This window comes from Bos indicus, chromosome 28 (assembly GCF_029378745.1).
Source record: "Bos indicus isolate NIAB-ARS_2022 breed Sahiwal x Tharparkar chromosome 28, NIAB-ARS_B.indTharparkar_mat_pri_1.0, whole genome shotgun sequence".
Classification (NCBI taxonomy): domain Eukaryota; kingdom Metazoa; phylum Chordata; class Mammalia; order Artiodactyla; family Bovidae; genus Bos; species Bos indicus.
The window spans coordinates 28,253,854-28,280,823 of record NC_091787.1 but is presented as its reverse complement, the minus strand read 5'-3'; the positions used below and the strand labels follow the sequence as shown (position 1 = coordinate 28,280,823).

Below are 26,970 nucleotides of genomic sequence, written 5' to 3'. Positions count from 1 at the left end.
TTTTAAATTTCACCCAATGTCCTTCCTGCTTTATGATTAGATATGTGCTCATATTTAATAGGCACTCAAGATATATTTTGGAGAAGGCAATGGCACCCCACTCCAGTACTCTTGCCTGGAAAATCCCATGGATGGAGGAGCCCGGTAGGCTGCAGTCCATGGGGTTGCTAAGAGTCGGACACGACTGAGCAACTTCACTTTCACTTTTCACTTTCATGCATTGGAGAAGGAAATGGCAACCCACTCCAGTGTTCTTGCCTGGAGAATCCCAGGGACGGGGGAGCCTGATGGGCTGCCGCCTATGGGGTCGCACAGAGTCGGACACGACTAAAGTGACTTAGCAGCAGCAGCAAGATATATTGGTAGGCTGCAGTCCATGGGGTCGCTAAGGGTCGGACACGACTGAGCAACTTCACTTTCACTTTTCACTTTCATGCATTGGAGAAGGAAATGGCAACCCACTCCAGTGTTCTTGCCTAGAGAATCCCAGGGATGGGGGAACTTGGTGGGCTGCTGTCTATGGGGTCGCACAGAGTCGGACACGACTGAAGTGACTTAGCAGCAGCAGCAGCAACAGCAAGATATATTATTGCCAAATTCAGACGGAAATTGAAGAAAGTGGTGAAAACCACTAGACCATTCAGGTATGACCTACATCAAATCCCTTATGACTATACAGTGGGAGTGAGAAATAGATTTAAGGGACTAGATCTGATAGCGTACCTGATGAACTATGGATGAAGGTTCATGACATTGTACAGGAGACAGGAATCAAGACCATCCCCACGAAAAAGAAATGCAAGAAAAGTAACATGGCTGTCTGAGGAGGCCTTACAAATAGCTGTGAAAGGAAGGGAAGCGAAAAGCAAAGGAGAAAAGGAAAGATATAAGCATCTGAATGCAGAGTTCCAAAGAATAGCAAGGAGAGATAAGAAAGCCTTCCTTAGCAATCAGTGCAAAGAAATAGAGGAAAACAACATAATGGGAAAGACTAGAGATCTGTTCAAGAAAATTAGAAAAACCAAGGGAACATTTCATGCAAAGATGGACTCAATAAAGGACAGAAATGGTATGGACCTAACTGAAGCAGAAGACATTAAGAAGAAGGGCAAGAATACACAGAAGAACTGTACAAAAAAGATCTTCATGACCCAGATAATCACGATGGTGTGGTCACTCACCTAGAGCCAGACATCCTGGAATATGAAGTCAAGTGGGCCTTAGAAAGCATCACTACGAACAAAGCTAGTGGAGGTGACGGAATCACAGTTGAGCTATTTCAAATCCTGAAAGATGATGCTGTGAAAGTGCTGCACTCAGTATGCCAGCAAATTTGGGAAACTCAGCAGTGGCCAGTTTTCATTCCAATCCCAAAGAAAGGCAATGCCAAAGAATGCTCAAACTATCGCACAATTGCACTCATCTCACATGCTAGTAAAGTAATGCTCAAAATTCTCCAAGCCAGGCTTCAGCAATACGTGAACCATGAACTTCCAGAGGTTCAAGCTGGTTTTAGAAAAGGCATAGGAACAAGACATCAAACTGCCAACATCCGCTGGATCATCGAAAAAGCAAGAGAGTTCCAGAAAAACATCTATTTCTGCTTTATTGACTCTGCCAAAGCCTTTGACTGTGTGGATCACAATAAACTGTAGAAAATTCTGAAAGAGATGGGAATACCAGACCACCTGACCTGCCTCTTGAGAAACCTATATGCAGATCAGGAAGCAACAGTTAGAACTGGACATGGAACAACAGACTGGTTCCAAATAGGAAAAAGAGTACATCAAGGCTGTATATTGTCACCGTGCTTATTTAATTTCTATGCAGAGGACATCATGAGAAACGCTGGGCTGGAAGAAGCACAAGCTGGAATCAAGATTTCTGGGAGAAATATCAATAACCTCAGATATGCAGATGACACCACCCTTATGGAAGAATGTGAAGAGGAACTGAAGAGCCTCTTGATGAAAGTGAAAGAGGAGAGTGAAAAAGTTGGCTTAAAGCTCAACATTCAGAAAACGAAGATCATGGCATCCGGTCCCATCACTTCATGGGAAATAGATGGGGAAACAGTGGAAACAGTGTCAGACTTTATTTTTTGGGGCTCCAAAATCACTGCAGATAGTGACTGCAGCCATAAAATTAAAAGACGCTTACTCCTTGGAAGGAAAGTTATGACCAACCTAGACAGCATATTAAAAAGCAGAGACATTACTTTGCCAACAAAGGTCCGTCTAGTCAAGGCTTTGGTTTTTCCAGTGGTCATGTGTGGATGTGAGAGTTGGACTATAAAGAAAGCTGAGCACCGAAGAATTGATGCTTTTGAACTGTGGTGTTGGAGAAGACTCTTGAGAGTCCCTTGGACTACAAGGAGATCCAACCAGTCCATCCTAAAGGAGATCAGTCCTCGGTGTTCATTGGAAGGACTGATGTTGAAGCTGAAACTCCAGTACTTTGGCCACCTGATGCGAAGAGCTGACTCATTTGAAAAGACCCTGATGCTGGGGAAGATTGAGGGTAGGAGGAGAAGGTTGGATGAGATGGTTGGATGGCATCATTGACTCGATGGACATGGGTTTGGGTGGAATCCGGGAGTTGGTGATGGACAGGGAGGCCTGACCTGCTGTGGTTCGTGGGGTCGCAAAGAGTCGGACACGACTGAGCGACTGAACTGACTGACAAGATGTATTATTTATGTCATAAGTATTGAGTTAACAGCCGTCAATCCTATTGCATTTTTGTTAACTCTTTTCAAGCAAATATTTTTTTAAAATTAGTTTACTAAATTGCAGAAAAGAGAGCCCAGAGTCACAATCCTCTGTTGATAAGTTTATTTTCCAGTTAAATTTGACTGTAACTTTATTACTTCACATCAGCAAAGTTCAGCTGATAGGAATAATTTTGAGCTTGAATTTACACTTAAATTTCTTTTATTTCAAAATACATCCAAAATTAGTCTTGTGTTTGTCTGTGAAAGTGAAAAAGTGAATGTATTAGTCACTTTTCGTGTCCAACTCTTTGCAACCCCATGTACTATAGTCTACCAGGCTCCTCTCTCCATGGAATTTTCCAGGCAAGAATACTGGAGTGGGTAGCCATTCCCTTCTGCAGGGGATTTTTCTGACCCAGCAATTGAACCCAGGTCTCCTGCATTTCAGGCAGGTTGTTTAGTGTCTGAGCCACCAAGGAAGCCCATTGTGTACACTGATTAACTTGAAACATGAACAGTGATTTCTTTCACATTTTCATTTATGCCTTATTGCAGAATGTATTAATAAAAAATATTGAATGAAGAGTAAATGCCAGTGAACTTTTACATAAATCAGTCCCAAATATATTACTAGCATGACTATCAGAAAAATGTGACATATAGGAAGGAACCTGTGATAAGACACCTTGCCAAAATATGGCCTCTCTTGCTTTGCTGTGTTAGTGATAAAGTGTGGCTCAGCCTTCATTCTTGATGATTACAGAATGAAACTTAAGCAAATGGGAGATGTAAGAAATCATTAGGGGCTTTTCATATTTTGCTAGTAATAGAAATAATATGTTTTATGTTAAAAATCTGAAAGGCTTCTGCCAAGTGATTGGAGCATCAGATATATAAGGAAAAGTACAGTTTGAAGCGCTTCAATTTGGTTTGGTACATTTCTTGTTTTAGATTATTAGGTTGGGGGCAGGGGGACAATTTAAATCCAAGTAGGATTTCACCAAAACTTATCCTCTGAATTTGCTTCATGTGTCACTTTGCCTGGAAAGTGAAGTCTTAAAACACTAATGAGGGCACCCAAAAATATGACTGTCAGTGAGGCAAAACCGTTCTTAAAATGAAACTGGAAAACAAGCTCTTAGCTGATTTTGACAGAGCCAGCATCCATTCTAGAAAGATGCACCCTCCCTGGTCTGTTGCTGTCTGTTTATACAAGATGTTTTTTCCTCCCTTCACTCTCTTTTGAATTTCTGTTTATTGGCTGTTCGTCTTTGCCGTGGTTCTGGGATACTTCATGCCTTGTCTTGGCTCAGGCAGGGAATGACAGGTTTGGAAAGCCTAACCTATGTGATGACAAGAAATAGGAGAAGACAGTGAGAGTAGAAAGTAATTATTTGGTTAAAATTACTTTTCTTAAAATCGCTTCTGTGTTTTATCAGAATGAAAAATATTTTATTGAATCCCTCCTCAATGTAAAACACTAAGCTACTGTTTGCCGTATTTCTGGGAGATGGGGACAGATATTCAGTTGGTCTCTCTGATCCCATTGCTGTGAACTCTTTGAACAGTGTACTTGTTATTATTGTGGGAAATATTCATCTCTTTTATATATTCATTTCTAGGGGTCTAGTATATTAATTTGGGTGTACTTTACAAATGAAGGGAGTTGGGTTATGATTCACTTGGATCCATTGAGTTTTATGGGGTTTTTCAGTTGCAGTAAAATATACATAAGATTCACCATATTAACCATTTTAAGTATATAATTCAGTGGCATTAATAACCCCATCACACTGTCCTATAACCATCACTACCATCCAGCTCCAGAACTGGATCATCCCAAGTTGAAACTCTGTACCCATTAAACAGTAAGTTTATTCTCCCCTCTCCTCCGCCCTTAGCACTCATTATTCTGCTTTCTGTCTGTGAATTTGGCTCCTATATGTACCGCATATGAGTGGAATTATACAATATTTTCCTTGTTTCTGGTTTATTTTAATCCTATAACATTTCCAAGTTTCATCCACATTGTAGCATGTATCAGGATCTAGTTTTTTTTAAGACTGACTAATATTCCACTATATGTTTACATGCCCATATAATATTCCATTGTATGCGTTATATGGGCGTGAATTATATATTCCATTGTGGTTTTTTAGCTACAGTGTAAACACACTGCAAAGAATCTGATGCTGGGAAAGACTGAAGGCAAAAGGAGAAGAGGGCAGCAGAGGATGAGATGGTTAGTTATTAATAGTATCACCAACTCAATGGATATAAATTTGAGCAAATTCTGGGAGATAGTGGAGGACAGAGGAGCCTGGCAGGCTACAGTTCATGGGGTCTTAAAGAGTCGGACATGACTTGGCAACTGACCAACAACAAGCCAGCATAAATCTGTACCTAGAGATGGTGGCAGGGCACTGTCTTTTTTGAGTCAGCCTATTGTTTAGAGACCAGGCCAAATGAAACCATGTTAGATTAGGTGGCTTGGTGCCAACAAATGTCTAAGTGTTATTCCAAATGTTGGAGGACATCATGGGAAGAGATAAAGAAATGAGAGTGAAGTTCATGATGCCATGAAACTGTGATGATTTCTTAAGAAATAATGTCCTCTTTCCCATAACTCAGTGATGAAGCAATTTTAGAATTAATGCTCATAGGTGGACATTACTATTACAAAATAAAAGTAGAAAAACAAAATATAAATCATTCATAACTCTAGTTCAAAGTTTGTTCTCTCAGTTGTAAGTTAAAACATTGATACCAGTTCCTTAAATTGTAGAGGTCTTGCAACCCCTGAAGTGTGTTGGCGGGGTGGAAGTGATAACCCTACCCCTTTCCCAAGGCCTTTTGCTTATTTGGCATTTAGCCCACACCTTAGCAGAAGGGAAGGAGGCCATCTGGACTGGATTACAGATAAGAGTGTGTCATAATAGATAATGTTACATTGGTGCTACTGAAAGCAGGTCTCCTATGGTCCTGACAGAGGACAGAATATTTCATGTTTTGTTGTCTAATAAGATAAGATAATTTAGTTGAAAATCTAAGATAACATGTGGCAGCCTCTCTCCCATCTTCCAAGGAAGCATTTCAAACCCAGCTATTTTTTAGACAGCTCCTATTTATATGTCTATATACTCTTGCCAGTGCCTGATGTTGCCAAGGGGCCTCTGATTTGCTCCTTCAACTTTTCTGATTGCTGTTCTCCCATTGGAAAAGTTGGAGAGGAGGTGGCTGCACCTGATGGCCTTTTCTCCCATCTCATTGTTCTTTTTCCCAATTTGTCACTTGACACAATAGTCAGCATATTTGTGCCCTGCCAGCCTCAAGCTGCTTGCCCAGAGAACCCCCAGGCTGAGCAGAAATCATCTCTGCCCCTTTCTGCTGACTCGCACTTCCTTTCTCCTGTATGATATGTATGATACAAACATCAAACACTTACCTCCTGTTGCTATTGTTTGAGGGACAGTTATGAGTAATCCCTGAGGGAAGATGACCAAGCTGAAAGTAAGAGTTGAAACACATTTGAATGAGCATTAGGTCGCCGCCTTCAGAAGGAAAGAATTTATCTGTGGAAACAACCTAGATTCTGAAAGGGCATGTGCCCTTAGGGTTGGTGGGCACAGGCTTAGGGCATTGAAGAGTTCCTGCTCGCCAGCAGCCACCTGGGGCAGTTTTGCCCTGAAGAAGCAATAATCTCCATGCCTGAAGGCAAAGCTTTCTCCGGAAGTAATTTTGCACCAAACTGAATCCCAGCGGCCTCTCTCTGATGCTAATTCTGCATGGTGCTGTGGAAACTGGCAGAGCGTGCTGGTGTGTGCTGAGACGAGGTCGGGTTCTTCAGCCGTGTCAGCACAGCCTCTTCTCTCTTCCTGCCTCCTACCTCCACCCCACATTTTTTTTCTTGCTACTTTTAAAAACCGAAAAGGGAAGGGAGAGGAGGGGAAGTCCCTTGGCATTTTGAGTATTGAGATGCTCAGCAGAACTGCCTGGCATTCTGTTTGTATAGAACGGTTTTAATTCACTCTCTTAATAGGTCATTTGACCTTACCAGCTGAGTCTTAAACTTGATAATCCTCACGTCAGCAGGGAGGCTCAGGCCACATATCCAGAAGTGCAACCCTGCGAAATTATTTGAAGGAGGTTTTAAAGCTTTCATTCCTTGGCTGTTTTGTCTGGCTTCTGCCTGATGGCTCCTCAGGTCAGGCTCCTCATAACATTCCTCATGCTCACTGCAGCCAAGACAGGCACATGGCTTGGGAGCAGAATCAATGAGGGAAGTTCACATTCCTCTTCTGTGTGCGCAGCCTGATGACGTTCCCATGTCATTGAAGTCAGTGGAGAGGAGACTTCAGCTCTGGTGACATGCAAGCTTTTTGGTACTGATGTAATGGAGGTGCCAAAGCAGGAGTGATGTGTTAATAGGGTTGGAAAATTGCGGTTGAGTCCTCTGATTACAGAGGTAATTGACGATAAGGATTACTTCTCACACAGACTGGCCTTGACTTGTTCCTTGGCTCTGAGGTGCCCCTGGCCTCCTGGAAACACATTATGTCCCATTTTTATTGGCTATTATTAGCTGTTATTATTGGCTGTCTCACCACTGATTACTGTAGTCTCAGATTTCAGATTAGATGTGGTATCTGAGGTGGAGTTAGGGCTGTATTTGGAAAAGACTGGGAGAGTAACCACCTAACAGCCACATTGTCTTTTATTCTGAAGTAGATGTTTCTGCTCCATTCTTTAAAAATATTACAGCCCCATGAGACCAGTTGATGACTGCAGAGACTGTAAGCTATCAGAGTTCCTACTTGACTTTTCTTACTTTCTTTTAAGGAAGCTGCTTTTTGTCCTGTGATGATGCATTGGAGGTTTTAGTTGGTGAGTGACAATAATAGAGCTCAAAATACATTGATAATTTATCTTCCTGTAACTACAGAATATCCTTGTAAGGTGTTGTCCATGTGTAAAGATGGAAAAATTGAGGGATAGAGTAGCTGTGTGATTATTGACAGGAAAGCACTGAAGTCTCGTTTGCCCTAAGAACTGTTTTGATTTCTCTCTTCAGTAAAAAAGAAGTTTCTGTCTTTGGTTTCCAGGTGAAGTTGTATGTGTTTGTGTGTGTTTGGAGGGACATGGCTTACCTCAGTGTGAATAGACTCCATTGTATTCTTCCATGAAGATTTAGAAAGAATCCATGTGAGTGCAGCCTATATGAATATTTTTTTCGTGGATGGAAGGTGTTTTGGACCTGAGATGTCAGATCATCATTTTCCTTCTTGTGTCTTTGCATCTCTCATATTTGCTCTCTTTGAAGTAATGTCACACATAGCCAGAAGGAAAATGCAAGGTCCAGGAAGGCTTGAAGGTTGGAATTGCTGGGTTCCTTGACAGAACTCAGAATCATTTTTTAAGGTTTGGGGGATTTTAACAAATAAGACTTTGAAACAAAACTTACTTGTGGGAAAAGAAACTTATTTGTGATCCCAACTCTTAAGTGAGATTAGCAATATAGCATATGAAAAGCTGTGTGGTATTTTTCAAATTTTTATCTTCTTAGTCAGTCTGATGTCCACATCTTTCTGTTTACTGTCTGAGTCTTTTTATTATTGTACCTAGAGGCCAATTGGGTGAAGAATACTTCTGAAGTATACCAGTATTTATTTTGTTGTTTTCAATTAGGATCCTCCAAGGGCTATGATTAAAGTTTTTTCACATTACTTATTTCTCTTTCATGGCCACAAATCCAAGTGACCACTTCCTTTGCTGTCAGATTGCATACCCATAGCCCACAAATGGAACTTCTTCCCCACTTATTGTTCTTCCGTACAGATTTGTTACTCAGATTGTGAGAGAAATGCACACTGCCATGTAGACATGGCCTGCTGCTGGCCTATGTTCTAGGCCTGCTCCCAGAAACTGTTAAATTTATATCACAGTGTTTGTGGTCCTAGCCTGTCTCTGTTTCTTATCTTATTTAAATGAGGATAGTATCGCTGAGCTCTGGTTTATGTCACAGTGATTTTTGGAAGGGTTAATGATCTGGGCTTTGTGAGATTCTTTTTTTTTTTTTTTTTAATTTTATTTTATTTTTAAACTTTACATAATTGTATTAGTTTTGCCAAATATCAAAATGAATCCGCCACAGGCATACATGTGTTCCCCATCCTGAACCCTCCTCCCTCCTCCCTCCCCACACCATCCCTCTGGGTCGTCCCAGTGCTCCAGCCCCAAGCATCCAGTATCCCGCATCGAACCTGGACTGGCAACTCGTTTCTTGCATGATATTCTACATGTTTCAATGTCACTCTCCCAAATCTTCCCACCCTCTCCCTCTCCCACAGAGTCCATAAGACTGTTCTATACATCAGTGTCTCTTTTGCTGTCTCGTACACCAGGTTATTGTTACCATCTTTCTAAATTCCATATATATGCGTTAGTATACTGTATTTCTGTTTTTCCTTCTGGCTTACTTCACTCTGTATAATAGGCTCCAGTTTCATCCACCTCATTAGAACTGATTCAAATGTATTCTTTTTAATGGCTGAGTAATACTCCATTGTGTATATGTACCACAGCTTTCTTATCCATTCATCTGCTGATGGACATCTAGGTTGCTTCCATGTCCTGGCTATTATAAACAGTGCTGCGATGAACATTGGGGTACACGTGTCTCTTTCCCTTCTGGTTTCCTCAGTGTGTATGCCCAGCAGTGGGATTGCTGGATCATAAGGCAGTTCTATTTCCAGTTGTATGGAAAAACAAAAAACCTCGAATAGCCAAAGCGATCTTGAGAAAGAAGAATGGAACTGGAGGAATCAACCTACCTGACTTCAGGCTCTACTACAAAGCCACAGTTATCAAGACAGTATGGTACTGGCATAAAGACAGATATATAGATCAATGGAATAAAATAGAAAGCCCAGAGATAAATCCACGCACATATGGACACCTTATCTTTGACAAAGGAGGCAAGAATATACAATGGATTAAAGACAATCTCTTTAACAAGTGGTGCTGGGAAATCTGGTCAACCACGTGTAAAAGAATGAAACTAGACCACTTTCTAACACCATACACAAAAATAAACTCAAAATGGATTAAAGATCTAAATGTAAGACCAGAAACTATAAAACTCCTAGAGGAGAACATAGGCAAAACACTCTCTGACATACATCACAGCAGGATCCTCTATGACCCACCTCCCAGAATATTGGAAATAAAAGCAAAAATAAACAAATGGGACCTAATTAACCTTAAAAGCTTCTGCACATCAAAGGAAACTATTAGCAAGGTGAAAAGACAGCCTTCAGAATGGGAGAAAATAATAGCAAATGAAGCAACTGACAAACAACTAATCTCAAAAATATACAAGCAACTCCTACAGCTCAACTCCAGAAAAATAAATGACCCAATTAAAAAATGGGCCAAAGAACTAAATAGACATTTCTCCAAAGAAGACATACAGATGGCTAACAAACACATGAAAAGATGCTCAACAGCACTCATTATCAGAGAAATGCAAATCAAAACCACTATGAGATACCATTTCACACCAGTCAGAATGGCTGCGATCCAAAAGTCTACAAATAATAAGTGCTGGAGAGGGTGTGGAGAAAAGGGAACCCTCTTACACTGTTGGTGGGAATGCAAACTAGTACAGCCACTATGGAGAACAGTGTGGAGATTCCTTAAAAAACTGGAAATAGAACTTTGTGAGATTCTTATAGATCCTTAGATGAAAGGTGTTATTTAGCCTCAGCAAGGCTTCCTGCAGGAGTGCCTTCCAAAGAGCTCAAAGTGTTTGTCAGACTGTCTTCCATTCATCCTCATACCATCCCTGGTAAGGAGGGAAGTGGGTGAGCATTACAATTAAGTACAAAATGGTGTTATTACTGTTACTTTTATCTGTAAACAGGAGGTAATTGTGAGAAATAGAAGTTGGTAAAACAGATTATAGAAGAAAAACACTGGGAAAACTTCAAAGTAGTGTGCATTTGCTATCCCTGTGTACTTTAGGCTTCAAAAGTCTAATTGCCATACATGGAAACAATAAAGATCATCCTTTGTTGGGGGAGAAACAGGACCCACTCTGTCCTTCTAAATACTTGCATTAATTGAATACTAGTATTATTTTCAATTGCACCAGATTATGTTCTAAGAGTTAGTTTAACTCGCATATATCAAGAATGACTATAAATTTCATAGGACTTACATTTTAAAACTATATATATAGTTGGTTTACAATATTATGTTAGTTTCAGGTGTACAGCAGAGTGATTCAGTATTTTTATAGATTATACTCCCTTTAAAGTTATTTCAAAGTAATGGCTATGATTCCCTATAGTATATGATATATCTTTGTTGTTTATCTACTTTATACATAGTATTTTGTGTCTTTTAATCTTATATCCCTATCTTGCCCCTTCCCTCTTCCTCGCCACACTGGTATCCACTAATCTGTTTTCTATATCTGTGAGTCTGTTTCTATTTTGCTGTGTATATTTGTTTTATTTTTTAGATTTTATATATAAGTGATAGCATACAAATTTGTCTTTTTCTGCCTGACATATATAAGTTAAGTATAGTACTCTCTAGGTTTATGCATGTTGTTGCAAATGACATAATTTCATTCTTTTTATGGCAGAGTAATATTCCTGTATATACACACACACACACATTTATGTGTATATGTATGATGTGTGTGTGTATGTGTGTGTGTATATATATATATGTATATTAGATACACCACATCTTCTTTATTTATTCATCTACTGGTGGATACTCACTTTGCTTTCATTTCTTGGCTATTATGTAACAGTGCTGCCATGAATATTAATGTGCATGTATTTTTTTGAATTGGTGTTTAAAAATTTTTTTAAATATATACCCAGAAGTTGAATGCCTGGGTCATACTCTGTTTCAGTTTTATAAGGAACCCGCATGCCTGATGTGCCAGTTTACATAGTGGCTGGACCAGTTTACATTCCCACCAACAGTATAGGAGGTTCCCTTTTCTCCACATCCTCATCAGCATTTGTTACTGACTTTTTGATGGCAGCCATTCTAACAAGTGTGAGGTGTTATCTTATTGTTGTTTCCATCTGCATTTCATTTGTCTAATAACGAATGAAGTTGAACATCTTTTCATGTGCCTTTTAATCATCTGTATGTCTTTTTTGGGAAGATGTCTATTCAGGTCTTCTGCCCATTGTTTAATTTTTTTTTTTTTTTTTTTTGGTTGTTACTGAGTTGTATGAGCTGTTTACTTATTTTGGATATTAACCCCTTATCAGCCATATCATTTGCAAATACTTTGTCCCATTCATTAGGTTGTCTTTTCATTTTGTCATTGATTTCCTTTGTTACGCAAAGCTTTTAAGTTTAATTAGATGTCATTTGTTTATTTTGGCTTTTATTTCTTTTGCCAGGAATTACGTATTTTGAATCTTCATTTTAGACTTCAAAACTAAATTTCCTCTTTTTGAAGTCATATTAGACAGCAAATAGCTCGCTGAGTCTACCTAGCACAAGAAATAGATTTTCTTAAAGGAGAAATCTTTGAAGAGAGTGGCCACTACTTTGTCTAAGATTGAAGAAAGAGAGTGGGCCTTATTTGGGAAGTCCAATAGACAGGGATCTCCAACATGTCTGTCATTATGCTGTTGAAGATTGGCCATTCATTCAGTTCTGTAGCTTGAGATTGTAGACATGAGAAGGTTCCTCTCCACCCTCCTCCCCACTTCTCACTGAGATTTTCAGACTCATCTTTTCAGCCTTGTCACATGTGGAATTATTTCTGGTATTTTATGGTTGTGTCACGGAGCCTGAGAGGAAGGAGTAGAAGGTCTGAAATGAGAGCAAGGAAAAATGACCACAATTAGCCCTGAAGTCTTGCTCTTTGCTTTCTTTCAGTGTATACCACTATACTACCAGAAATAATAATTCCTTCTGTGTTCTCCCTAGGAAACAACCATGTACAAACTAAAACATGGTAGGCTTCACAGATCATGTGAGCAGGGCACACCAAGATGGTTAGATCTTGGTCTTGAGATTCTGTCAAGGAAGCTTTGGTTTTGACCAAAAACCTTTTCATCTTGGTGGTCCACATTTCTCTCTTTACTCGGTAATAGGAAAACTTTGTTTAATTTTCTGAAGATAACTGTGAGTAGTAGTGTAGTCAATAAAGGGTAGCAACCGTGTGGTTGACATTTTTCAAATGTCATACTTAAGTTTTAAATTTTCTTCTTAAATTGTCCAAATTAGTACATATTACTTACAAGTGATGTTGCAAATATTGGCGGTCTTAAACTCTGTTTTTATTTTCTCATCAAATATTTATAGTTTTGTGCAGCTGTTCATTGTTTTATTCCTTTATGGCAGACTTCAAAAAATACTGGCTTCCAGCACAGCAGGGCTCTATGTGTGTGCGCATCAGAAAGAAATGTTTTCAGAAAGAAAAAGGTTTAGGTTTCAAAATCCCCAAGGAATTGTTATAAAACAACAGTCAGGAGAAAAAACTCAACATGATTTAAATACCTTGCTGTAATTCTTTTTGAATTTAAAATTTTCCTGTTCTATCTTTTATTTTCTAAACAATAGACCACTTTGCTCTTCTTGGGCTATGTTAGCCTAAAAGGAGCAACCAAGTTTCTCTTTTCTAAACTTGTAGTTTAAGCTTTTTCTTCTTCTCCATTCAGGTACCTAATTAAATGGAGCCATTTAGTTGATTTGTGCTTATTTTCAACCAGAATTCAATTAAAATTCTTATAGCTGAACTAGAGCCACTGATTCTTAAACCAGGTCCAAAATAAGAGATTACAGTGAAAGTAGAAATGACAAGGAGAGAATATGTTCATCTCAGCTTTTGGGAGTTTTGTGAGTCAAGCTTCCTCTCTTGTTTAACAGGGCCAGGTTTTAAGGGATCTCATCTACTAGGAAAGAGTGCAGAGGTTAAAGAGCTTAGACTCTAGAGTTAGGCTGCCTGAGTTTGAGTCTTTTTTTTTTTTTAATTTATTTATTTTGGTTGGAGGCTAATAATTACTTTACAGCATTGTAGTGGTTTTTGCCATACATTGACATGAATCAGCCACGGGAGTTTATGTGTCCCCCATCCTGAACTCCCCTCCCACCTCCCTCCCCATCCCATCCCTCAGGGTTGTCTCAGTGCACTGGCTTTGAGTGCTGTGTTTCATGCATCGAACTTGGACTGGTGATCTATTTCACATATGGTAATATGCATGTTTCAATGCTATTCTCTTAAATCATCCCACTCTTGCCTTCTCCCACAGAGTCCAAAAGTCTGTTCTTTATATCTGTGTCTCTTTTGCTGTCTCGCATATAGGGTCATTGTTACCATCTTTCTAAATTCTATATATATGCATTAATATACTGTATTGGTGTTTTTCTTTCTGACTTACTTCACTCTGTATAACAGGCTCCAGTTTCATCCACCTCATTAGAACTGATTCAAATGCATTCTTTTTAATAGCTGAGTAATATTCCATTGTGTATATGTACCACAGCTTTCTTATCCATTTGTCTGCCGATGGACATCTAGGTTGGTTCCATGTCCTAGCTATTGTAAGCAGTGCTGCAGTGAACATTGGGGTACACGTGTCTCTTTCAATTCCGGTTTCTTGGGTGTGTATGCCCAGCAGTGGGATTGCTGGGTCATGGATCATATGGCAGTTCTATTTCCAGTTTTTTAAGGAATCTCCACACTGTTCTCCATAGTGACTATACTAGTTTGCATTCCCACCAACAGTGTAAGAGAGTTCCCTTTTCTCCACACCCTCTCCAGCATTTATTGCTTGTAGGCTTTTTGATAGCAGCCATTCTGACCGTTGTGAGATGTTACCTCATTGTGGTTTTGATTTGCATTTCTCTGATGATGAGTGATATTGAGCATCTTTTCATGTGTTTGTTAGTCATCTGTGTGTCTTCTTTGGAGAAATGTCTGTTTCGTTCTTTGGCCTATATTTTGATTGGGTCATTTATTTTTCTGGTATTAAGCTGCATGAGCTGCTTATATATTTTTGAGATTAATTCTTTGTCAGTTGCTTCATTTGCTATTATTTTCTCCCATTCTGAAGGCTGTCTTTTCACCTTGCTTATAGTTCCCTTCCTTGTGCAAAAGCTTTTAAGTTTAATTAGGTCCGATTTGTTTACTTTTGCTTTTATTTCTCTTACTTTGAGAGGTGGGTCATAGAGGATCCTGCTGTGATTTATGTCCGGGAGTGTTTTGCCTTTGTTTTCCTCTAGGAGTTTTATAGTTTCTGGTCTTACATTTAGATCGTTAATCCATTTTGAGTTTATTTTTGTGTATGGTGTTAGAAAGTGCTCTAGTTTCATTCTTTTACAGGTAGTTGACCAGTTTCCCCAGCACCACTTGTTAAAGAGATTGTCTTTTCTCCATTGTATATTCTTGCCTCCTTTGTCAAAGATAAGGTGTCCACAGGTGTGTGGATTTATCTCTGGGTTTTCTATTTTGTTCCATTGATCTATATTTCTGTCTTTGTGCAAGTACCATACTGTCTTGATGACTGTAGCTTTGTAGTATAGTCTGAAGTCAGGCAGATTGATTCCTCCGGTTCCATTCTTCTTTCTCAAGATTGCTTTGGCTATTTGAGGTTTTTTGTATTTCTATACAAATTGTGAAATTATTTGTTCTAGTTCTGTGAAAAATACCATTGGTAGCTTGATAGGGATTGCATTGAATCTATAGATTGCTTTGGGTAATATACTCATTTTCACTATATTGATTCTTCCAATCCATGAACATGGAGTCTTTTTTTTTTTTTTTTTAATCGAAGTGTTGTTGTTCAGTCACTCGGTCGTGCCCAACTCTTTGCACCCCGATGAATTGCAGCACTCTAGGCTTCCCTTTCCGTCACTATCTCCTGGAGTTTGCTCAAACTCATGTCCATTGAATTGGTGATGCCATCCAACCACCTCCTCCTCTATCACCCCCTTCTCCTCCAGCCTTCAATCTTTCCCAGCATCAGGGTCTTTTCCAGTGAGTTGGTTCTTTGCATCAGGTGGCCAAAGTATTGGAGCTTCAACTTCAGCATCAGTCCTTCCAGTGAATATTCAGAGTTGATTTCCTTTAGGACTGATTGGTTTGATCTCCTTGCTGTCCAAGGGACTCTCAAGAGTCTTCTCCAGCACCACAGTTTGAAAGCATCAGTTCTTCTATGCTCAGCCTTCTATATGGTCCAACTCTCACATTTGTACATGACTACTGGAATTGAAGTATAGTTGATTTACAATGTTGTGTTTGTTTCAGGTATACAGTAAAGTGATTCACTTGTGCATACATGTGTATCTTTTTTTTTTTCCAGATTATTTCCTCATGTAGATTGTCACCCAATATTGAGTATAGTTCCTGGTGTTATACAGTAGGTCCTTGTTGGTTATCTATTTTATATATAATAGTGTGTATAGGTTCGGAGAAGGCAATGGCAACCCACTCCAGTACTCTTGCCTGGAAAATCCCATGGACAGAGGAGCCTGGTAGGCTGCAGTCCATGGGGTTGCTAAGAGTAGGACATGACTAAGCAACTTCACTTTCATGCATTGGAGAAGGAAATGGCAACCCACCGCAGTGTTCTAGCCTGGAGAATCCTAGGGACGAGGGAGCCTGGTGGGCTGCTGTCTATGGGGTTGCACAGAGTCAGACACAACTGATGTGACTTAGCAGCACCACCAGCAGCAGTGTGTATAGATTAATCCCAAATTCCTAACTTATCTCTCCCCCACTTTCCTCTTTGGTAACCAGACATTTGTTTTCTATGTCTATGGGTCTGTTTCTGGTTTGTATATAAGTTCTGAGTTTTAATCTTAGTTTCCTTTTTTTCCCCTTTTTCAAACTTTATGAATGTCAGTTTTCTACTGTTTACTTGCTGTGTATTCTTAGGCAAGTTACTTTAGCCTTTTAAACTTCACATTCAACTCCAAAATGAGGAGGCCATTAGATAATCACATACAGCCCAAAGTGTAATGCCTGACATGCATGGTTACTCAGTAAACTCTGGCTGTTATGATCTTCATTTCATTAGTGTTATTGTCAACACTTATATGTTTGTTGTTCACCTTGATGTTTTAATATATAACAGTATTTGCATTAGGTAACTTTGTTTTAAAAATCTCCTGTTATGATATATTTGAGTTTATAAAAGTTTAAATTGACATGGCAAAAATCACCATAAGTAAAGTCAAAAGACAAATGACAAACTGGGGGGAAAATATATTTGTGATTCATCACACAAGTAGTTCATTTCCCTAATATATAGAGAACTACTACTCAATTTAAAAAAATGGACAGTTGTAAAGTTTTTTATGGGATGTGCTTCCACTTAACTGTGCTATAGATTTCATGCCTTTCATTTATATTCTCAGAGGATACCAGGCAAACCCTTGGTTGGAGAAGGGCTTGAGATACACAGCTAAAGATACGGACCTGAATTGTCTGTTTTTCCTATAAAATCGCTCCACTCAGAATTATTCTGCTACTATCTCTGATGCCCTCACATACCCTGTCATCCATGACTTTTCTCATCTCCTGTATCCTCCTTCATATCCAGAAAATCACAGAGTCTGTTCTGTGTTTCATTCATAGTATTTCACATCTGCTCCAATCTTTCTAGGCCCACTACTAACTATTTTTAGTCAAGAGACACTCAGTATGTCACAACTTAACTACTACCCTGGTCTCCTTTTCTTTATTTGCTTGTTCCTTTCTCTAGTTAGCGTGATATATATCACACCCAGATTAAGTTCCTTTGGTTTTCATCTTGGGCCCCAAGCTTACTCAGAAGCCTTCAGTGGTTCCCACCATCTAGAATGAAGTCTCACTTCTGAATCCCACCCTCAGGCCCCCTGCCTCCCTTAATCTGATTCACCTTCCTTATGTCTCTAGCCTTAGTGCTTCTCACTGCCTCTCTTTAGGAACCCTGCATACATCTAAACCGATCTCCTTGGCCCTCCAGACCCATTTCTGCTTTCACGCTGCCCTCCCTCCTCCTCTTCTCTAAGTCTTGGACTTGCTACGAGGCCCAACTCAGTGTCTATCTCTTCTAAAGGGCTTGTCTAGAAAGCAAGCCCTCTCCATCGTTTTCTTACCTCCCATTGCATTTACTGATTGCCTGTGCCTCTCCTCCCACACTTAACCTTTACTGTCTATATTGTGTTAGGTAAACTTTTTACTTGAATACATAACACAATAACTTGTCACAGGGTGAACACAGCCGTGTCATCAACATGCCTCTCTTCTGACACATACCCCGTCTTCCTAACCAGATGGCCTGGGATACAGCACCACGTTATATGCCTCTTTACAGGAAAATGCACATCATCAGGTGCCCAGTGACATTCCAGATCAAAAGTTTGAGTCAAGACTAGGCTTTGACAAATAAGAAACATAGAAATTTAAAGGAATATATGAAATTTCTGTTACTAATAAAATTTTTCTTCACTAATAAAAATTTTCTTCATATTCAACTGAAATATACCTTCAGTTGAGGTATAATTAGAAGTAATACCATTGAGTAAGTCCTCAAGGATTCCTAGGCAGTGATCTGTAAATAAAATCTTTATGCCCATCTAAACAGGGCCATGTTTTCTCTTTTCCAACACAAAGTACACAGATATTTTCAACATTTGTTTTTGTTGTCATTTTATCCAGCAAATATTTATTGATCATATACAGTCTCCTGGCTACAGTTACAGCATATAGTGGAATTCAGCTTTGATGAACATAAAATACCCTTCTTCCAGAGTGCTTATATTTTAATGAATCACTAGAAATAATTGGTAGAACTAAAATAAAAGCTTAAAACTGAAGATATAACAAGACTAAACATAAAATAACTATGAAAGATTGTTACTAAATCATCATAAATAACACAGAATAAGGACATGGGGACAGAAAAGGCCAAGATGAAGCTTGACAGTGCAGTAGGACTTTGGATAAGAAATTCATTCGATTATGATCTTACCACAGGTGTGGAAGAAGATGGCAACCTATGAAGGTAGAATAAGGACAGGTTAAAAAAGCGCCTGCAATGGGGGACACCTGGGTTCAGTCCCTGGATTGGGAAGATCCCCTGGAGGAGGGAAAGGCTAGCCACTCCAGTATTCTGGCCTGGAGAATTCCATGAACTGTACAGTCCATAGGGTTGCAGAGTCGGACATGACTGAGCGACTTTCACTTCACTTCATCACTTCAGAAAGAGCAGAGAGATGTTGTAAACATCATAGGCAATATTTACTTTTCAATAGTGCTTTGCAGTTTATAAGGAAGGTACTTTGACTTATTCATCTTTTTGAGTCCTTGCCCTTTATGGTCTTGTATTGTGGGTGGTGGTGTCTGTCCACAGCTCCCACATGGCCTGTTGAAAGTTTAGACTGACTTCACTCTTCCCACCCACTGCTCTTGCTTTAGAGAAGCAAGAGAATTTGTGTTCAGTCTTCAGTTTTGTAATTACTGCATTGAAATCACATCCCAGCTAACTTCATTATAGTTGTATGTACTCTTTGCTTCAAACCTAAAGCATGAGAAATCTCCCTGTCAAATCATGCCAAAGTGAAGTCAGAGATAAGTACCTCCCAGCTCCTAGCTGTGGTGTCTCCATCTCATGGAAACATAGGCACAAAGAGGAGAACCATGGGCTGCTAATCCCTAAAAAGTAACTCTTTAAAAGTATTATGAGTTCCCTTTTAGTTTTGTTTTTGGCTTGTTTTTTATTGCCCATTTGGTTATGTCTTTTTTGTACCTAGAAGGCTTCAGTTTGTAAAGCTACAAATCTGTCGGTCTTGTTGACGTGGTTTTCACTTCAAATTAATGTTCAGCAAAGGGGATTAGCCAATAAACCTTTCAGGCAGTATTTTCTTACACAAAAGTGTGGATATGGTTTGAACATGCTGCCAAAGGCAGGAAGAGAAGTTAATTGTGTAAATCAATGTAGGCAGGAGCTGATCACCTTTCTGAAAGACAAGACAATGCAGCACATAAGCTCTAAATAGATCTTTGGGGTCAAGTTGATGTCATGTTGAAGAATCAATATTTACTGGGCTTTATAAAGTTAGCCTTTAATGAACCCCAGGCACTTTGCTAGGCGATTAACTGCAGGAAGAGAAAAGGTGACAACGGCTAAAGTCCATGGCTGTAGAGAGTATAAAAATGAAGAGACAAGACAGTCACTTGCTAGTGTGCAAAGGTCTCAGCCTTAGGTTCTACTCAAGCATTGTTGGTTCACGTACTGAAAGGCTTTCTTGGGATCATGCTGACATTTAAGAAAGAGCAACTCTTGCATCCTAACAGGAAAAGGGCAGCCCTTTGCTCTTTGATGCTCCTTCTCTAAGCATTGTAGCTTAATTTTCTTGGGATGAATTCTGATGTCATTTTGCATTCTGCCTTGTAAATGTGCTCATCATGGGAGTAGGTCTTTCTCATAACGTGGCTCATCCCTTCCTCTGACAAAGCTGAAAGCTTTTAAAATAAAGAATTGTAGTAAAGAGCATTTACTTTAAGATGCTGGCTTGAATCCAAAGTCTAATGAAAGGTTTTTGATAAACATTATCATTTGTACTTGTTATTATCATTGAATAGAAGTGTTTCCCTGGCTGTTTTTTGTGTGAGAGTGTTCTGAACTCCTCGCTAGGTTATCAAAATCATTTGTAGGGCAGGAACCTTATCTTCTGTTTATTTTAGTCACTGTTTCTAATAAATGTTGTTGACGAGGTAGAGGAATGTATTATATCAAATTTTATCCTGGCTGTAACAAAACTAACATTCCCCATGGTCAGTAACTGAAAGTCCATAGAAGCAGCTTTGTTAGGCCATGTGAATCAGGGTATGGCCCCAGGATGTTTGTTACAAGTTCTTGGTGGTATCTCCTCAATAGATACATTTTGGAGTTGATTTCTCAGACCTCTTTCTCTAGTGCATTTTGTCAGAGGAGTCTTTTCAATCAGTCCACGAAGAGTTGCTGTTTTTTCCTCAATCCCACTCCTATCCCTGCTCTCTAGGATCATTTTTCAGATGAGAATACTGAGAAACAAAGCATAAGAGGTTTATTAGGATTGTTGGGGACACACACAGCAAGAGATTTTTACAAGAGAATCTGGTGTTTACTATTTTTGTCTGTGACATTCTTTGGATATTCATTCTGGGTTTTTTATTTTTCCTTTTCAGCTATTTGAGAACTTCTCCTTTGGTACCCTAAAGCTCAATTCAATTCACATCTCTCAGAGGTTCACAGTGGACAGCTTTGGAAACTATGCCTCCTGTGGACAGATTGACTTCTCCTGAGGTGGATCTTGGGAAGCACTGAAGTTAAAATCCTCACAAGGTGCTGAGGGAGAAGTCTCATCACTTTAAGCGCCAAGGAGGGATGTGGGAAACTGGGGATAACTTCCCTGGGCGGCTCCCCGAGGATGCCACAGTGCCTTGTGGTTGTCCACAGTCACCGCAGTCAGCCGGGATGGTTTTGGGCATGGGGAGAACATGTGCCTGTAACATATGCCTCGTCATCTTTCTCATAATCTACCTCTCTTTCCAAAGCTCTTCTCTGGAAATGTACCTCTGAAGCCCATTGGAGCTCAGACTCATAGTATTTCTTACATACCTACTGATTTTGCCCCAGCCTTTAAACTTTTTTGTATTAATATTAATATTTTAAGAGAATTACAGATGTGTGATCTTATTAATCTCTCCACCTAGATCAAATATCAACAAATTCTAGAAGGTTTGTATTTTTCCCTTCCTCTTACACTCTAATTTTTAATCAGTACCCAGAATTTCTTTTTCATTGTGGTAAAAAAACACAGAACATAAACTTTAGTCTTAAACCACTTAAAAGTGTACAGTTCAGTAATGTTAATTATATTCATCTTGTGAAATATCTCCAGAACCTTTTCGTCTTGCAAATCTGAAACTTTGGACTCATTAAAAAACTCTTCTTTTCCCCCTGCCCCCCAGCAACCACCATTTTACTTTCTACTCCTATGCATTTGACTACCTCGTATAAGTGGAATCATACACTGTTCATCTTTTTGTGACTGGCTTATTCTCCTTAACATAATGCCCTCAGGGTTTATCAACGTGTAGCATGTTACAGGACTTCCTTCCTTGGTAAGAATGAGTAATATTCCACTGGATGATACAGTCATCCCTCAGTTTCTTTGGTTCCAGGACCTCCCTCTGTATCTGTGGATTCTCAAGTCCCTTATATAAAATGGTATAGTATTTGCATATAACTTATACATACCATCCTGGATACTTTAAATCATTTCTAGATTACTTATAATGACCAAATACAATGCCATGTAAATAGTTGCCAGCACACAGTAAGTTCAAGTTTTCCTTTCTGTAACTTTCTGAATATTTTTGGTCCACAGTTGACTGACTCCACAGATGTGGGATCCATGGATGTGTTGAGGGCCGATTGTACTGCATTTTGTTTATCCAGTCTTTCATCGATGGACACTTGGGTTCCTTCCACCTTTTGGCTGTTGTGAATAATGCCCTATGAACGTCGGTGTACCAATATCTGAGACCCTGCTTTCAGTTCCTTTACTACTTAGAACTTTAACTTAAGCAAAATAACTGGTAAAGGTTTCAATCTCTTACTTTGATCTGTCCTTTTTCTTCTGCAGTTGGTCCCTTTTGTGCTCTCTCAGTACCTGTCTCTTCACCCTACCCCAGCCCTTGCCTTCCCATACCACTGACGGAGCTGCAGTATTTGACTCTTTTCTGTTTACTTCCCAGGGCAGCAGCAATTGAAATGGTGATATCAGCAGGACTGTGCAGTTTCCCAGGAGAATGTCAGCCACAGAAGGCACTCCTTTGCTGCAGACCGGCAGAGGGTGGGGGCTCCTCTGCTCGGCCCCACCCGTCAGCCCTGCCACTTTCTCTGCTAGGGAGCCCCAGCCTCACTGTCACCTCTCATCCCTGCCCCCCTACAGCTTTCCTCCCTCCGTGGCCTCTGTCTTTCCTTCACCGCTTAGTCTCATCCTGATTATTATTTTCTGTTTGAGAAGTCTGATTCTGAACCCCATGTGTTAATAAGGCCACTAACTGGTTAAGACTGTATGTAACACTCAGATTTGTTATCCTTGTAACAGCACAAATCATTTGTGAATAAATGGATTTCTAAAGTGACTGTGTTTTTCTTCTGGTATTCCTGTTTAGTTTGTTTGACCCCCTTGGTGTACATTGGGATACGATGCTGCCATCACTTACTCGCTGGCATAGCTATTTTATTCTTCCAGGACTTAATATTGGTGCCTGCCGGGTTGGTTGTTTTCCCAAAAAAGCTTTCTACAGGTAATATTCAGTTTTTATTTAAGTGGAGCTTTTACTTCGCTCACCTCTGATTGTTCAGTGGCATATGGGAATAAGCGCTCCCAGGGGTAGTACTGAATAGCAGAATCGAGTGTGGAGTTGAGTGCCCTCATGTCATCTTGGTTTTGCTTCTAACTGGCTTCTTTCTGACAGCTACCATTGAGCGACCTTGGCCAGAAAATAAAGATGTCTTCTTTTGAGTATCAGAGGTATGATTTCAGTTTTTAGAAATAAAATTTTTGTCTTTGGAAAATGTAACTTTATATGTTCTTGTTGTTTAGTTGCTAAGTTATGTCTGACTCTTACGACCCCATGGACTGTAGCCTACCAGGCTTCTCTGTCCATGGGATTTCCCAGGCAAGAATCCTGGAGTGGGTTGCCAGTTCCTTCTCCAGGGGGTCTTCCCAATTGAGGGATTGCACCCATGTCTCCTGCATTGGCAGGCAGATTCTTTACCCAAAGTCATAAATTCTTAACAGAAATTCTGTTATTTAGTATTTAGAGGTAACCGAGCATGTAAGGACTTAGCATTACTGTTAAGTGGAGTTTTCCAGCAGCTACATGAATAGGTGACATCATCAATCTGATGGTTAATAGTGTATGCACCTGTGTATTTTTGTGTTTTGTAGAATTTTGTAGCTTAGTAGTTATCAGTAGAACTGGCGGGGGGGAATGTGTTTATGTTTTAAGTTGGTTTTTTTTTCCCTGGATGCCAGTAGACAAATTTTTGAGACACCATAGCTCTAAAGAAAGTACACTTTTAACTGCTTATTATGGAGAGGGAGTAGCAGGTAGTTTTGATGTATAACAGAAATTTTATGAAGAGCAACAGTGTAAGCAAATAATTTTTGATGGCACTAACAGAATTGTTTAAGATTCCAGGTCCCCTTTCACCAAACTATAATGAGGTCAAGGTTGGAGGATTTGATCTCTACTTATCATCCAGTCTCCCTTAGTGTTACCAATTTGCAGTTCATTCTGCACTGAAATAGAGTTAAGTTGTAGCTAACATCACTCCGGTTGACTTTTTTTTTTTTTTTTTGACTTTTAAGGCACCACTGGCTTCACCCTTAACTCTTTTTAAGAAGAGGAGGGGGAAAAGAATCTCTCACCACGATTGTTACACGAGATCTGTATTGTTATAAAAAGAACTTTGTTGTGAGAATAGTTTTGTGGGGTTTTTTTTGGATGGGGCATAAGAAGTTACCCCCAAATAAACTCCATATCCTTGGTAGAGACATGATAAATATTACTTATAATGGTTATTTTTTAAGTGAACTTCAGAGTTTACTAAATTGGACACTGATGAGACTCCAGCTTCATAATGATGAAAAGCTTAGTTCGGGTTTGCTCTTGCACTCTGCCATTTTCCTGGCGCTAAAGGGAGCCAGAGGGGTATGAGTTAAGGAACACCTCTCAGATTCTGTCTTTATACCTGCAGGGAGATGGATAGCCAAGCCCAAGGATGTTATAGGTAAGAAAAGGGGCAGCTGTTGTGGTTGTTTATCAATAACTTTGTTGTTAATAAAATGATCTCTTAAAGGTAAAATAAGCTTACTGTGTGAAAAAGCATCAAGCTATATATACTTTTATGTCTTAAACTTTTTCCAGTCTGTGTGTTATGCTTCAATTTAAATATTCGTTTAAAAAATAAATTTCTTCATCCACAAGCTACTACTTCTTATGCATTTAAGCACATATATCATATTGCTAAGTAATTTTTCACAAATGATAACAGCCAATATTAACAGAGTATTCACATTTGTCATTTATTTGTAAATGTGTATTTATTCATTAAATCTTCACAAGCCCACTTAAGTTGGTGTTGAAGTAAAGTGAAGTGAAAGTTGATCAATCATGTCGAACTCTTTGCAGCCCCATGGACTATACAGTTCATGGGATTCTCTAGGCCAGAATACTGGAGTGGGTCACCTTTCCCTTCTCCAGGGGATCTTCCCAACTCAGGGATCGAACCCAGGTCTCCCACATTGCAGATGGATTCTTTACCAACTGAGCTATCAGGGAAGCCTTGATAAGTTGATAAGTTGGTGTTATCGTACCTCATTTTAGAAACTGAGATTTAATAAGGTTAAGAAATTTGCCTGAGGTCATAAAGCTTGTATCTGTGGTTCTCAAAATGTAATTTTTGGACCCCTCGGAGTCCCTGATTCCTTTAGAGGGGTGAGAAGGTCCTATTATTCTCATGAAAATACTAAGATATAATTGGCCTTTTCCACTCTAATTCTCTCCTGAGTGTACATTGGAGTCTCCAGAAGCTATGTGATATGGTAACATCACCACACTGATGGTTAATAGAATTGTATGTGTGTATATTCTTATGTCCTCTAGAATTTTATAAGGTGGTAGTTTTAGGTTTTAGATACGTGTTTTTTAGAGATAACTTAGTTTGCTCTCAGTACTTCTGCTGGGCTATTACTGGCTACTTCCCGTTTTACCTGCTGTTAGGGGCTGAATCGTGTCCCCTGAGAATTCATGTTAACACTCTCACCCCCTAGCACCTCAGAATGTGTCTATTTTGAGATAGGGCCTTTAAAGAGGTCGTTAAGTTAAAATGAGGCTGAGGCTATTACTGTGGGCCCTAAGCCAGTCTGACTGATGTCCTTATAAGGAGAGGAAATTTGGACACATGAAGAAACATTGGACCCCAGACTACCAAGATCATCAGTCCCTGGGTCTGTCTGCAAAAATGTTTGGTTGATGATATTGCCTAGTAACTGGTGATTAGAAGAGTCTGAGAATGACATTGAAACTGACCAATACAGAACAGACAGGGCCAGACTGAGGACGTTCCTTTTGCCTCTTCCCTGATCATCCACACCCTCAAGGAATGGCCAAGAGACAGAAAGAGGCAGAACATTAAGCACAATGAGATTGTCAGCATTGCCCAGCAGATGTGGCACTTACTTTTAGTTCAAGAACTGTCTGGAATCATTAAAGAGATCCCAGGGACTGCCCAGGCTGTGGACTGCAGTGTTGGTGGCTGCCGCCCTCAGTGACATCATGGATGACATCAACAGTGGTCCAGTGGAATGCCCAGCTAGTTAAGGACAACAAAGGACAATACCTCAATAAAGTATCATTTGACAACCAAAAAAGAAAGAAGCATCAGCTATGTGCATGTATAGAGCAAAGACCATGTGTGACAATAAGAAGGCAGACATCTGCAAGCCAAGAGGAGACAAGAGAAGCCAAGTCTCCCAGCAGCTTTTTCCTTTTTTTTGGCTGTGCCCAGGGATCAAACCCGGGCCCAGCAGTGAAAGCAGAGTCTTAACCACTGAAGTACCAGGGAATTCCCAAGTCTGCCAACACCTTAATTGTGAACTTCTAGCCTCCAGAATTTATTGAAAACATAAATGCTGTTTAAGCCACCCAGTCTGTGATATTTTGTTATGGCAGCTCTAACAAACTAACAACACTCGCTATAATGCAGAAGCTAATCTACCTTTCTTTCTTTGGGCCAGACATTAAAGAGATTTGCCAGAGTATAAAACAGTACTACATTTTGTGGGGAGTAGGGTGGGGAATATAATTTTTTTCCTTAAAATACATTATTTTGTTAATAGGAGTCAGTGTTGTTATTTTTAAATAAACTTTTTGGATGTGAGAGTTGGACTATAAAGAAAGCTGAGCGCTGAAGAATTGATGCTTTTGAACTGTGGTGTTGGAGAAGACTCTTGAGAGTCCCTTGGACTGCAAGGAGGTCCAACCAGTCCATCCTAAAGGAGATCAGTCCTGGGTGTTCATTGGAAGGACTGATTTTGAAGCTGCAACTCCAATACTTTGGCCACCTCATGCAAAGAGCTGACTCATTGGAAAAGACCCTGATGCTGGGAGGGTTTGGGGGCAGGAGGAGAAGGGGATGACAGAGGATTAGATGGCTGGATGG

At 39.7% G+C, this 26,970-nt stretch overlaps 1 protein-coding gene across 7 annotated transcripts in view; it reads left to right on the top strand.

The window, feature by feature from the left end:
• ASCC1 (activating signal cointegrator 1 complex subunit 1) overlaps positions 1-22,880 on the top strand; it is a 115,163-nt gene extending 92,283 nt beyond the window's left edge. For 5 of the 7 annotated variants that reach the window (XM_019953697.2, XM_070782263.1, XM_070782264.1 and 2 more), the window contains 2 exons: positions 20,913-21,069; positions 22,118-22,880. In XM_019953697.2, the coding sequence (XP_019809256.2) occupies positions 20,913-21,029 (117 nt within the window). In that variant the 3' untranslated portion in view covers positions 21,030-21,069; positions 22,118-22,880. The remainder of the gene's footprint in view (positions 1-20,912; positions 21,070-22,117) is intronic. The other 2 variants (XR_002180081.2, XM_019953696.2) reach the window with 2 other exon arrangements.
• Positions 22,881-26,970: the final 4,090 nt, after the last annotated feature.